Genomic DNA, 13,951 nt, shown 5'->3' with positions numbered 1-13,951 from the left:
TCCAAGTTCCCTGGGATGTGCTCCAGGCTCCCTGTGACCCTGTGTAAATAAGTGCTATGGAAAATGAATGGGTGGATGTTATGGTGACATATTCTGTGCACTTGATACTGTGTAGCTAGTGATTCAGTTGTCACAATTTTTAATAAGCATTTTATATCCCAAGCTAGATAGAGATAGAAATCCATCCATCCATCCATCGTCTATACCGCTTATCCTTCAGGGTCACAGGGAACCTGGAGCCTATCCTATGGAGCACTGGGCACAAGGCGGGATACACCCTGTACGGGGCGCCAACCCATCGCAGGGCATAGTCACATACACATTCATACACAATGGACAGAGGGTGCACGGTGGCTTAGTGGTTAGCATGTTTGCCTCACACCTCCAGGGTTGGGGGTTCGATTCTCACCGTGGCTCTGTGTGTGCAGAGTGTGCATGTTCTCCCCGTGCTGCAGGGGTTTTCTCCAGGTACTCCGGTTTCCTCCCCCAGTCCAAAGACATGCACGATAGGCTGATCAGCATGTGTGTGAGTGTGCCCTGTGATGGATTGGTGCACCCCGCCTTGTGCCTGCAGAGGATAAGCGGTATAGAAGATGGGTGGATGGATGGACACTACGGACACTTTTGGACATGCCAATCAGCCTACCATGCATGTCCTTGGACTGGGGGAGGAAACCGGAGTACCCAGAGGAAACCCCCGCAGCACGGGGAGAACATCCAAACTCCGCACACACAGGACACCGGTGAGGATTGAACCCCCAGACCCCAAGCGCCCAGAGATAGAAAAGTTACTAGTAATTCTTAGTGTTTTCATCATATTGTTAAGAAAATATTGCTTTATCCATGTAGAGCTGAGTTTTTCCTCATTACTGTTCCCGGTGTAAATACAGTCTCTGCTCTCCTTTTTAATTCAAACCTATTTGTTCAGGCTCCCAGAGTTCCCAGATAGTTTCACTTTTCCAAGGTAGCTTGAAGACTGAAATCAAAATATGCACAATTTTTTTTTTTAAAGGTGGAGTTTTAAAATGCAAGAAATTAGTTTTAAAAAATGTATTTGTGGTTAGAGGCAAAACTAACAGTTTTGTTTTTTTGTATATAATATAATAGAGATAGTGCAGCTGAAATCCACGATACAAAGGCAGACTTTTGTTTTGAAACATCTCCCGGTGTGCTTTCCCAGTGTTCCCAGGTTCACACACGGGCGCGCTAGTGTTGGTCCAAGCACCGAGCTCTCTGGGTCTGGAAGAAGATAGAGCTGACCTGCTGAAATGGTAAGGGTTTGTTTTTTAACGTGTGCTAGGGAACATGGCTGTATTTATACACATATAACATTACAGGTGTCTTATTTAAAGGTGTAGTGATTCAGTCAGCAGGAGAAAAAAAAATCTCTGCATTCTGTTTAGCGACGAGAAAGTAACGTTAAGCATTGAGCTGGTCAAAACAAGGCCATCCGAGGAAGTGCAGACTGGCTGAACTCCAAAAATCCATCTACTACCTTTATTAGTGCACTACAAAGGGTTCGGCATCATGATTTAAGCGCGCGGCGGAGCGCTCTGTGTGTTCACTAGCCGGGTATTTGGGATTCAGCCGGTACCGTTGACGTGAATGGGTGTGGATCTCCGCCTTTAACGTTAGCGAGCTATCCAATGTTATTGTACGCAAACTGCTCATTATGTGAAATGTATATCTAATTGTGTCTTTAAAGAGAAAATAAACAACTGTTTTAAATACAAGTAGTCATTAGTCAAACGTCCGAATATAATTCAGCTGTAGTATGTGCGATAACAACATTAAACCAGCTTAGCATACCTAACTTGCTAGCTGGTACAAGCAGTCAAAGCAGTGCAGCAGAGTTATCGGACTAGCTAGCTGGACTCTGAGATAAGAGTGAGCTAATACAGAGTTTTGCTTTGTGGCGTGAACGTGGGTAAAGATATGTAGGGAAAGCTGGCAGAAATCCTGTGTTCGCTGAGCTACAGTGTGTGGTTAGCTAGCTTAGCTGTCACATGACGGGTGTCGGGTCTCAACCTAAATAACTTGCACTGTATGTTGACTTGAGATGATGCGTGTAAATCAATAATGGGATGTTACTAAAAGCATTCCTCCTTTTAGTAACATCCCATTATAATGTATTTGAACTTTATAATAACTCTGAGCTGTCAAAATGCTAAACAGTCATGTGACAAGGATCAATTAGAGTTGAACAACTTCCATAGGCAGGGGTGCCAAGCTGAAGCGCGCGTGGAAAGTCGATAGAAGTCCCTGATGACGTCACGGGTTAATTTGCATTTTCGTCGATCACCATGGTCATTTGCATATCGAATTTACAGATTTGGGTATCGTCGCTACGTTTACATGGACAACAGTATTCCAATATTAATCCGATTAAGACAATACTCTGATTAAGAAACTATCATGTAAACAGCGATTATTGATGACCTTAATCTGACTAAAGTCATACTCGAAGTGAACACAAATCGAATTAAGACGTGTGGCGTATTGCTGTTTTAGTCGCATTATCGAAGTGTATTACAAACATGTAAACACCTTAATCACACTATTAACAGCGTGTGGGAGATTTCACCGCATTTTGCGACAGGACACGTACACACATGGCAGTGCTCAACCGTTTGACGGCAAACAAGAGAGCACGGCTGCGTCCCAAACCGCGTACTTGCCTACTATATAGTAGGTGAAATACATGTACTATATAGTAGGTAAGTATGCAGATTCGGACACAGCCAGTGGCTTCAAGCAGTCGTCCATTTGCACGTATATAATATGACAAATAATTAACTGCAGTTGAAGCTTCCGTAAAATGAAAAACGCCGAAAACTGTATACGGTACTATAACGAAGACGAGCTGTGTGTTGATACGTGAAATTCTGGAGGGAACGTCGGACAGCGTGGCGTGTGGACGTAATGACGTGTGCCATTAATCAATCTATATTCTGTAACATGTAAAACGGGAACATGAAAGGAATATTCTAAAAGCGACTCATGTAAACACCTTAATCACAATATTGTCTTATTCTGAATAAGGTAAATAATTAGGTTAATTGCTGTCCATGTAAATGTAGTCAGTGATGGGATGATCGGGATCATTTTACTGACTTTAATCTCATTCAGTAAAAGGAATGAATCTTTATTCAAAGCATTTTTGTTCATTTTAGCAGAATTAAATTTGTCTAGCCAAATCAACACGTCTACGTGCGCGAACATTGATCATATTCCGAATAAGTTGAAAAAATGATAATGCAGCCAAGGACAAATGATAAGAAACAGAAATGATTAATTCACCACTCAACTGGGTCTTCGGGTCTGAGTCTTTCATTCGTTTGTCACGTGACAGCCGCATAAGGCTGGGATTTTGAAAAGTTTAAAGCTTTAGCTCTAACTTTTTTTTAAACCAGATTCAATGTTATGGAAAATAACCATCATGACACAAATTCACAAATGTATAAATTGTAAGAACTAAAAAAAGCTCAAATTTTAGACCAGAAATGCATCATGTAACTGTAAGAGTAAAAATAAAACCTAACTACCCGCTTGTTTGTAAGGCAGGTTGGGAATTATGAACTAATTTCTGTATCCAGTACAGAATATATGTGACCGAAAGACCAGAGAAGACACTCAGGAGGTGAACTAATCATTTCTGTTTCCTATACAAACCCTACGAGGCTGTCATGTGACAAAAGATCAAATGACTCGGACCAGAAGACTCGGCAGGGAAACCGATCACTTCTATGTCCTGTACAAACGAACAAAAGGATGTTGTGCATACGTGGCCAACACAAAATGAACGAATCACTCTCTGAATCATATAAAAGATTAGTCCCAAATGAACAGATCGTTCATGAACGACCCATCACTATAGGGTAAATGAAGCGGGGAGATTTTCTGAAGACACTTCAAATAGAGGAGAATAAAATAGAATACCATCTTTTTGATCAGAGTAGAAAATAATATAATTATTTTCAGTTAATCGTGCTGTTATACTGAATAACAGCACGGCTGTGATTCGGGTCATAGGCACGAGGCCGCAGATAATCACAGCCATGCCGATATTCAGTATAACAGCACTGTTGCTTGCATGATATTGCAAATTAGTGTAGAGTAACTGACATTTCGGACACGATATAGGCAAATCATTTGTTTATTTTTGCTCCTCGAATGGAAATAGATCCTGAAGAAGCCACAATCAACTGATAGCTCGTCTGCTAGCTGGCTAGCCAGCTTAGTGATTGGTCGTTGGGAACAATGGTGCTTAGTGATTGGTCGTTGGGAACAAGAATGATGAGTGATCACACAAGCACAACTCAGTCAACCTTTACACGCTGGTGATGAGTTGACCAAACCTCTTTTGCCTTGTATAACCAGCAGCTACGATTTGAGCTGGAGAGCCGTATCGAGTGCAGGACAGTCACTGATGTCTGCTAAAAAAAATAAATAATAAATAAATAAATTCACTAAAGGAGTCTAAAAGTCACCAAATCAAGCAAAAAACTTATGGCATAAAATTTTGGTGGCAAGATCACAGTGTAAAAATATCACTGTTTCACAGCATCTCGGTAATCAACTATTATATAAACAGAAGCTTCTGGAGAACATTAAAGGAAAAAGATCATATGAAATCTTTGTTCTAGAGTCTCTTTGCACATCTTTTTTTTTTTTTTTTTTTAAATGTAACAAAAACCAAAAGGAAATTATTGTTTCTTAGAAAGCTAGTTTTCAGAAAGTCCTAACCATAAAATCTTTTAAATTGTCAGCACTTATCACGTTATCATAATATCTGAAAGAGAGATTGGCTGCAAGTTAGGGTGCTAAGTCAAAAAATAAAACAAAAAATTAACTAAAGTGTCATTGTGCACTGCTGCTTCGCCAAAATGGATAGTTGTTTCATTAGTCCAGGTCAGCAATGCCATGCTCTTCTTTGTGTTTGAGAGCCATCAGGTATGATAATGTTACGAAGATGTTAGAAGTGGCAGCAGGGGTAGCGATGAAACATATTTACAGTAGTAGTGGAGTACACATTTAGAGGGCTTGCAGTACAGTCGTCTCTCCTGCATGGAGGAATTGAGGCTGTTGTAATCTGATTTAGGGCAAGTCCATGAGCGCCACTGGAGAAAGGAACTTGATCAGGCTTTAAAAAAAATCAACAGGAAGACAGTAATAGACAGAAATGCATTTTAATAAACTGCGAAATTGTTACTCTGTAACAATCTTCCATTTTTTGATGAAATAATGATTTAAAAATGCTGAGTATCAGACGATACCTGATTCTGATCTTATCCTTACATCCTCTGTATGACTGAGTGACTCACTAATGATTGTTGTGCAGTTAGGTGAAATATGAGTTGGCAAGTGGCTTCAAGATAAGATCCAGCCACTGTCCGAGTGCATCATCAAGAAGAGGATTACTATGAAAATCAGATTAGGAAAATATGTCAATTCCAACCTGATACCCATCATTTCAGACCAGTACTAGCCATGACCATTCAGTCATTTTCAGGGGTTGGTACATTCCTATTAGGATTATTCAATTTGAGTAAGGTGTTTTTACATGGTCTCTTTAAAACACATCACTCAAATTGTGTGTGTGTGTGTGTGTGTGTGTGTGTGTGTATATATATATATATATATATATATATATATATATCACACACACACACATGGTGGCTTAGTGCTTAGCATGTTTGCCTCGCACTTCTGGGTTTGGAGGTTCAAATCTCACCGTCATCCTGTGTGCATGGAGCTTGCATGTTGCTTTAGGGGTCTCCCTCTGGTATTCTGGTTTCCTCCCCCAGTCCAAAGACATGTGTTGTAGGTTTGGCATTGGCATTTCCAAATTATCCCTAGTGTGTGAATGGGTGTGTGAATGTGCCCTGAGATGGGTTGGCACCCCGGCCATAGTGTCCCCCGCCTTGTGTCCTGAGTTCCCTGGGATAGGCTCCAGGCTCCCCCGTGACCCTGTGTAGGATAAGCGATACAGAAAATGGATAGATCTATTTATAGTTCATATAGTATAACAGAAGTTATAGTTAGTTAAACCATTACTTTAAGACAGAATAATCGAGTTAATTAGAATCTTGTCTTTGAGAAGGCTATTTGTATAAACCGTGAATTAAAGCTCTCTCTGAATGTGTGTGTTATCAGCTATGCTTAGACTAATGACCGATAATTGTTTTATCCCCCCCAAGAGTTTCCTCGGTGGTCTATTTGGTCCTGTGTGTGAGATTGATGTCGTACTCAATGATGCTGAAAGCAGGAAAACAGCAGAGCTGAAGACAGAAGATGGGAAAGTGGAGAAACATTATTTATTTTATGATGGAGAGTCAGTTTCCGGAAAGGTGAGTCATTACCTCTCATTTCTTTACTAAGAGGAAAAAAAGGTTGTGTTTTTCTCTGGTTGGTGCTGGGTGTACATCTGACAGGCTAATTATTCTGTGGCGTTGGCTTTGTAGTATACAGGGTATCTGCAGGTATCACACTTCAAATTTAATACTTTTTTAATACCATATTCAAGACTTTTCCAAAAAATTTAAAACTTGCAGGTCACTTCAATCATGCTACACGATACATCAGCTATAATGGATTGTGTTCATGCATATACATCCATTTCTGGGTTTAAGTAAACTATAGCAGGGTAAACTTCTTTAGAGGGATATGGGAGACCGTAGCAAATATCCTTTTGCATTACCATTTGCTCGAATAGTGAAAGAAAAAAAAAATCCAGTATTTGCTTCCCATGATTTTCTGAAAGAGGAAAAAAACATAGAGAGATGGATTACGGCAGCGAGAAGAGAAAAAGATGTCTTTTTTTATTATTATTTACTTCTCATTACCAATCAGGTGAAATGCTGTAAACCTCTGCCCACAAAAATGTATGAGATTACGCTAACGTAAAATCAAAGTGAATCTGGCTCTTGTCGTGTCTAAATGCAGGTTATATGCGACTCAAACTCTCAGCATAGACAGAGATGAAGTTGGTGTGTTGCGGCGTTTTCTGTGAACCGAGCCGCTCTGAAACACTGATGAGCCGCACACACTCTGAGTGTAACACAGTCACACGGGTTTATCATCTCAAACAGCAACCAGCCAAAATACAATCTAAATCTTCTTTACAGTGTCGGTTCGGTTGCATTTTTAAGACCTTTGAAACGTGAATTTAAGACATTTTAATGCTAATTAAGGCCTTATTTTCACATTAAGGATTTTAAGACTTTTTAAGAACCCATGGAAACCCTGTTATATTACTGCATATTAAAAGAATACGCCAACTTAATCTATGTCTACTGCATGTGTAATGTATGTACAAGTATATGGAGAAGAATTTAGACACTCTTACCATTGTGTCTAATATTTTATATATATGTGTGTGTGAGAGAGAGAGAGAGAGAGAGAGAGAGCGAGAGCGAGCTTAATTGACAAATATCTCTGGCTGAAGAATTCATTAAATTGCTAATCATTTAAATGTTTATGAAATGTCCCAACAATTGCCCTTAGACTTCCATTATAAGTGAGTTACCCTCTCAGTACAAAAAAACATTGAAATTCTTGCCCATGGTTATTGCATATACCTTATAAAATGTGGTATATTAGGTTAAAAATGCTGGAATATTCCCTTAAGTCAAATGTGCCAACATCTAAAGTTTAGGGAAAGCATTTAGCATTTTTGGCCGCTCGCTACGTCAATACGGGAGACACCTTAAAAATATACTTTTCTGCTTTCTCAGCTGAAGTCAGACCTGATGTTACCCCTACATTCTTTCCAAAATCACATGGTATCTGTACTGCCTGTAATCACCAGATTTGTAATGGCCAGCAAGGAAAATAGCTTTGCACAAATCAGTCAGAAATAACAATGTGATCCAGTCGAGTCACTCGCTTCACGTAGTCTACCTAGTGGGTGGACTTGTGATGTGTCACCATTTAACCATTAAAATCTTTCTATATGTAGGCTGTAGTTCATAATTGTATTATTGTAGTTATGACGTATTTTGTGCTCTTATTTAGACAGAAAAAAACAATTTATTTGTTTGTTTTCCTTTTATGTCAGCAATAAAGGTCAGTTAATCCCCAGTAAATATCTTTGACTACAGTTTATTATGTGCAGAGCAGACATGCATTTATGTTCATTTTGTTACAGTTGTATAAAGTAAGCTTTAAAAAACAGCTGAAGACCCACCTCTTCCGTGAACTTGTAACCAACCCCTAAAAAAAACCCACCCTTACTCTGGCTCTTACACCTCTACTCAGCGCACTTTGCTTCTCTAGAACTCCAATTAATGGATCTTGTATGGTAGCACTACTTGTATTGTTCTCTGCTTGATATATCGCTTTGCTTGTTTTTCCTCATTTGTAAGTCGCTTTGGATAAAAGCATCTGCTAAATGAATAGATGTAAGTGTAAGCTATATACACTTAGCTGGTTGCTTATAAATCCAAATGTTTTTACAGAATGCAATTAAATATCCCCCAACATGTTTCATCATTTATGCTGTTAGCATGGAGCTGTTCTGTCCACCAACATCCACTAGGTTTTTTCGTGGAAATCATCTGGTAAAAAAAGTCTGTTAGGATTTTCTTCGTAGCAATGTTTGCACCTCTGCTTAACGGGAGTTAGAAAAATGTTCAAAAATCTCAAAGGAGAGTTTTGCTGTATGTTGTAGTTTTGTTAGTTTTACTGGTATTCATTAAACTAAAAGTGAGTAAACATTTTTTTTCCTTTTAAATATTTCAAAGATGATGGAGTTATATAAAAGGAGCATGTCTTCATAAGAAATTGTTGATGAATTAATCATTTATTGAAAAAAAAATATATATATATGTGTATATATATAATTTTTTTTTTTTTTTTTTTAAACCCCAATAATTTCTGTTTCCCCACAAGGTAAACCTCAACGTAAAACAAACTGGTAAACGACTTGAACATCAGGGGATTCGGATAGAGTTTGTCGGACAGATTGGTGAGTCATGTCAATACTCGGTTTTAATGGAAGTTAGAGTGGGTTAACGTTAAACATGATGAGTTATTCCACTACTGCTGAATGTGTCTGTGCCATAACTTGTACTGCAGAAGGCTTAAGAAAGCATGTGGTTGTCACATGAGGAGAGAAAGAGAGAGTGTGTGTGTTGCCCTTTCAGTGTAAAAGTAGCACACAACAGCCTGTTCAGAAATTGCTGTCTGATTGCTCTAGAACTATTTGTTTCTAAATAATGTTCATGTTCCAAAAGAGATGTAGTGATGATGTTTCAAACAGCATTAACTTTCAGCACTGGTGACTGCGATGAAATCATACCTTGTATTTTATTCCTGTTTTGTCATGTAGAACTGTTCAGTGATAAAAGCAACACACACGAGTTTGTGAACCTGGTGAAGGAGCTTGCTCTTCCAGGAGAGCTGACCCAGAATCGCAGCTATGACTTTGAGTTCATGCAAGTGGAGAAGCCATACGAGTCCTACGTTGGAGCTAATGTGCGACTGAGGTTAGTCTTACTTTTAAGCCACGATTGCAGGGCACAATCACATGCACATTCACACACTACAGACAATTTGGAAATGCCAATCGGCCTATAACGCATGTGTTTGGACTGGGGGAGGAAACCAGAGTACCCAGAGTAAACCCCCAAAGCACGGGGAGAACATGCAGGCTGTGTGCACACAGAACGGAGGCAGGATTCGAACGCCCAACCCCAGAGGTGTGAGGCAAATGTGCTAACCACTAACCCACCATGATTCAAACATGTTTTGGTAAATTAAAGTGTCGTATTTCTGTTATAACAAGCTATAAAGGTAATTTTTTTTGGTCCTTCCCATAATTTGGGAAAACAGGGGAGCAGTAGACTTGTCTGTTGCAAATATCTTGCACTTCTAAAAAGCACAAAAGCATTGACTGAAAAACGTATTGTGGTTATGAGGAACATTCTCATTTTTCTTTCAGTGTGTTATACTTTTATTGAATTGGGTCACTATCTAATGACGATCCCACAAGTTTGAATCATGTGTCTTAGTCTTATGCTTAGTTTTGTGAACATTTACATGTACATCATTTGAAAGATGCTCTTATCCACAGCGAGAAGTGCTTTGTAGTCAGCAGACTCTCATGTTTGTGCAAACAGGTCAGCGTCTAAGAGGAGTTAATACAAGAGTTAGTACAGCTAAAAAAAGAACAGTACAAGTCTAGGGTAATTTTGGATGTGCAGAGTTAAGGCTTACTTAAGTGCATACTTAAGTGAAGAGGTAGGTCTTTATTATTCTTTTGAACACATACAGTGACTGAGCTGTTCAGACAAGCAGAGGTTGTGTCTGTTCAGGTCTCTTACCCTTTTCCCTTTTTACTAGCTATGTTTCCATCCATGTATTTTTATGCAAGTTTTGGGATCTCGAATTAAAAAAAAAATGCTGGATGGAAACATGAGATGCAAGTGAAATCTTCAAATTGTGCATAAAAAAAACTTATGCGCTCAATTGAGGTGGATTATTTTTATTCAGTAGAGGACCTGCGCATAAACTACGACTGAAACACATTTACCGAATAAATTCCTCGATGTGCATCAAAAATGTTGTGACTTTGCCTCAGCTAATCATGTGACTGGATAATTGGCTCAGAAAAGAGGACCAATCTTGTTGCACAGCATCTCAAATGTTGTTTTTGTCATTCTGAAATGCCTGAGCAAGTCTGTCATCAAAACCATTCGGTATGATTTACCTCCCAGAACGGTCTCACACGATTCCGTTCCCAAATCAGGCATCCGCCTCCGATCGCAAGATAACGTGAGGTTTGTGATCGTGTTTCCTCAGAGCGCACTGAAGCACAAGTCATTCTTTATATTGGGCGGTTGGGGGGGTGGAGGCAGGCTTCCATTTGTATTGGTACTTTGTGCCAGTTTCCCCGGAAGTGACAATTTTGTTCTCTTGAACACATGAGAAGGAAACAGTGATTTATTCGCAGATGTTTTATGCGATAGTCCAATTTTTCAATTAAGATAAATTAAGCAACTTGGATGGAAACAGCTACTGATGTACTGTAGGGACATTTTCCCCCACTTGTACAGTGGGAGGGATCTGCAAACGGGTGGCTGATATTGGCATATTGGCTCATCAGAAAAGGAGAAATTATACTGAGAAATTAATTTTTTATTTATTTATTTTTTAAAATAAATATTATACACAGGTATTTCCTCAAAGTAACCATAGTGAGGAGGCTTTCTGATTTGGTCAAGGAGTATGACCTCATTGTCCATCAGCTTGCTACCTACCCAGATGTCAACAATTCCATCAAGATGGAAGTGGGCATTGAGGACTGCCTACACATAGAGTTTGAGTACAACAAGTCCAAGTAAGTTACCGTATACATCAACAATTACCTTTATCAACGTTATGGATGTGTTGTAATGGTTTGATGAGCTGTTCATTGACTGCTTTAATAAGCTTAATGTAGGGCTGCAACTAACGATTATTTTCCTAATTGATTAGTTGGCCAATTATTTTTTCGATTAACCGTATAGGGGGGAGGGGGGTTGCAAACTTTCAGTACCTTTTTTTTCGTTTATTTAAAATAAAATCCACAAACTGAGCGTTACAAATATAAACTTCAGACTAAAACTTTACTCAGCTGTTTGTCTAATTATATAAGACTGAAAAGAACCCAATACACACACACACACACACACACACACCAGAATATATATTATTCATTTAGGACTGTAGTTTAATTCTGTGCTTTTTGTGCATCCATAAAAATAATGCATAAATGTTTAAATACAAGTTTATATAAAAACTAATATATAGGTTTATATTATATAATAGTATTTATGCATTACTTTTTTCTTATAAAAGGTATCGCTGACATAAACAGTAAACTGAAGAAAGTCAATGTCGGTGACTAGGTATCTGCTAAAGTTAGCGGCGTCACATTACGTGCATATGACGTCATGTCCCATCGACTAGGAAGCGGCTTATACTTTCGGTTAGTAAAAGAACCCGCTAGTGTTCCTTTTAAGACGATATTACCTTTCTAAAATTCATACACTAGACAGTAGAGTACATAATGCATAGTGTAAGTGTACAGTACTTCATTTGGGACACAACTTTAGTATTTACTCTCCGAAGCGTGTTTTCGGAACAGAAGTAACATAGTGAGTAAACGCACCGCGTGCCTCATGCAGACCAACTAATTGATATTGAGATTCGTTGACAGTGATTTTCATAATCGATTATTATCGATTTTATCGATTAGTTGTTGCAGCTCTAGCTTAATGTAAGTGAAAAAACCTTTTCAGTATTCTTGATCAATTCTGAAGTCTTCATACTTTCCAACAGATACCACCTAAAAGATGTAATTGTGGGTAAAATCTACTTTCTACTGGTTCGGATTAAAATCCAACACATGGAGCTTCAGCTAATCAAGAAAGAAATGACCGGCATTGGTGAGACCTGATGCAGATTTTTTTTTTTTTTAAACAAAAGAACTTTACAGTCTTTTGGGATGACAGTATTGGAATATTATCACTGTCTCTTTCTCACTGTATAATTCAGCATTATGAAAACCATAAGTCATGTGACATTTTTCTGAAAGGGCCGAGCACAACTACAGAGACAGAAACTGTGGCTAAATATGAGATTATGGATGGAGCACCAGTGAAGGGTAAGCTTGACTTGAACACATCAAAGACATTACTGGTTTGTGAAAAGATTTATTTCAATTGATTCTAAAACAAAAAAGTGTTTGCAGATAATGGTTATTTACTTTCTTGTGAATTATAATCGCATTGATGGAAAAGTAGCACCTTATGCATTTGGACATTAACAGTCATTATGTAGTTATTTTCTGAGCTCAGTATTGGTTTTTATTTATTTATTTTTCATTTATTTATTTATTACCTAATGTTATGATCAATAAACTGTTGATTTCGGGGGGGGGGGGGGGGTGGTTTTGGCGGGTAGGTGAGTCCATTCCCATACGCCTCTTCCTGGCTGGCTATGACCTCACAGCTACAATGAGAGATGTAAACAAGAAGTTCTCTGTGAGGTACTTCCTAAATCTGGTGCTGGTGGATGAAGAGGACAGGAGATACTTCAAACAGCAGGTGAAACATCTCAGTAGTTATGCCAATTGAAGGTTTTCCCAGTCATTTTCATTATCTAGTAGTATTAAGTCATATGTTTCAAAGATGATCAAATGTTTGCTTGTCCAAATATGTCAACAACAAAAAAAGCCAACAATTTCCATGGGGTGTACTTATTTGTTCACATGACTGTAAATGCAGCGCTCTACTTTAGAAAATAATGCTTACCTGTTTATTGTGTAAATCAGGAGATTGTTTTGTGGCGAAAAGCCCCTGAGAAGCTCAGAAAACGCAACTTCCACCAGCGTTACGAGTCCCCGGAGTCACGACCGAGCCTCTCTGCTGAACAGCCTGAAATGTGAGCAAGCAGCCAGCCATGGACACATTTCCACAGTGGCCAATCACAGGAGAGGAGAGCAAATCCCACCAAACATCTCCACCTCCGCTCCTCGCAGCTTGCGGTGATTGGCTGTGTCTGTGCCTGCCTTCGCTGTGTCCACGCCGCCGTCCACAGCAACCAGTTTGTTAGCATCTAAGGACTTCTTCCACACTATAGAAAGCACTGGAACAGAAGCTACTATGTAAATCCTGTAGTACAGTTTGGGGTTTGCACCCTTCACTAGAAGATTTTTAAAGCACTTGCTAGTTTTTGAAGCTGCAGATAGATCAATGCCATCCAGGATATAAAAGTATATAAATATATATTTTACTTGACTTCACTTTAGAGAGGACATCACTGCATGCTGGCTGGTTGAAATGAATCTGGTTATTAGAGGTGAATGTTGGCTGTGGGGTCATTGTTCAACAGTCAGAAAATGAAATGTGTTCTGCGTGTACCCAGGCCACAGTGCCATACCAATTTTTGCAATCACGTTAATATG

At 39.0% G+C, this 13,951-nt stretch overlaps 1 protein-coding gene across 1 annotated transcript; it reads left to right on the top strand.

Annotated features, from left to right (window-relative positions):
• The first annotated feature begins 1,164 nt into the window (after positions 1 to 1,164).
• On the top strand, positions 1,165 to 13,951 carry vps26a (VPS26, retromer complex component A). The gene is made up of 9 exons (XM_053621811.1): positions 1,165 to 1,271; positions 6,201 to 6,350; positions 8,893 to 8,968; positions 9,332 to 9,488; positions 11,177 to 11,341; positions 12,325 to 12,431; positions 12,581 to 12,649; positions 12,949 to 13,091; positions 13,319 to 13,951. The coding sequence occupies exons 1-9, from the start codon at positions 1,269 to 1,271 to the stop codon at positions 13,430 to 13,432; spliced, it is 984 nt and encodes a 327-aa protein (XP_053477786.1). The 5' UTR covers positions 1,165 to 1,268; the 3' UTR covers positions 13,433 to 13,951.

This window comes from Ictalurus furcatus, chromosome 3, assembly GCF_023375685.1.
Source record: "Ictalurus furcatus strain D&B chromosome 3, Billie_1.0, whole genome shotgun sequence".
Lineage (NCBI taxonomy): Eukaryota > Metazoa > Chordata > Actinopteri > Siluriformes > Ictaluridae > Ictalurus > Ictalurus furcatus.
This window is presented reverse-complemented; position numbering and strand designations above follow the sequence as displayed.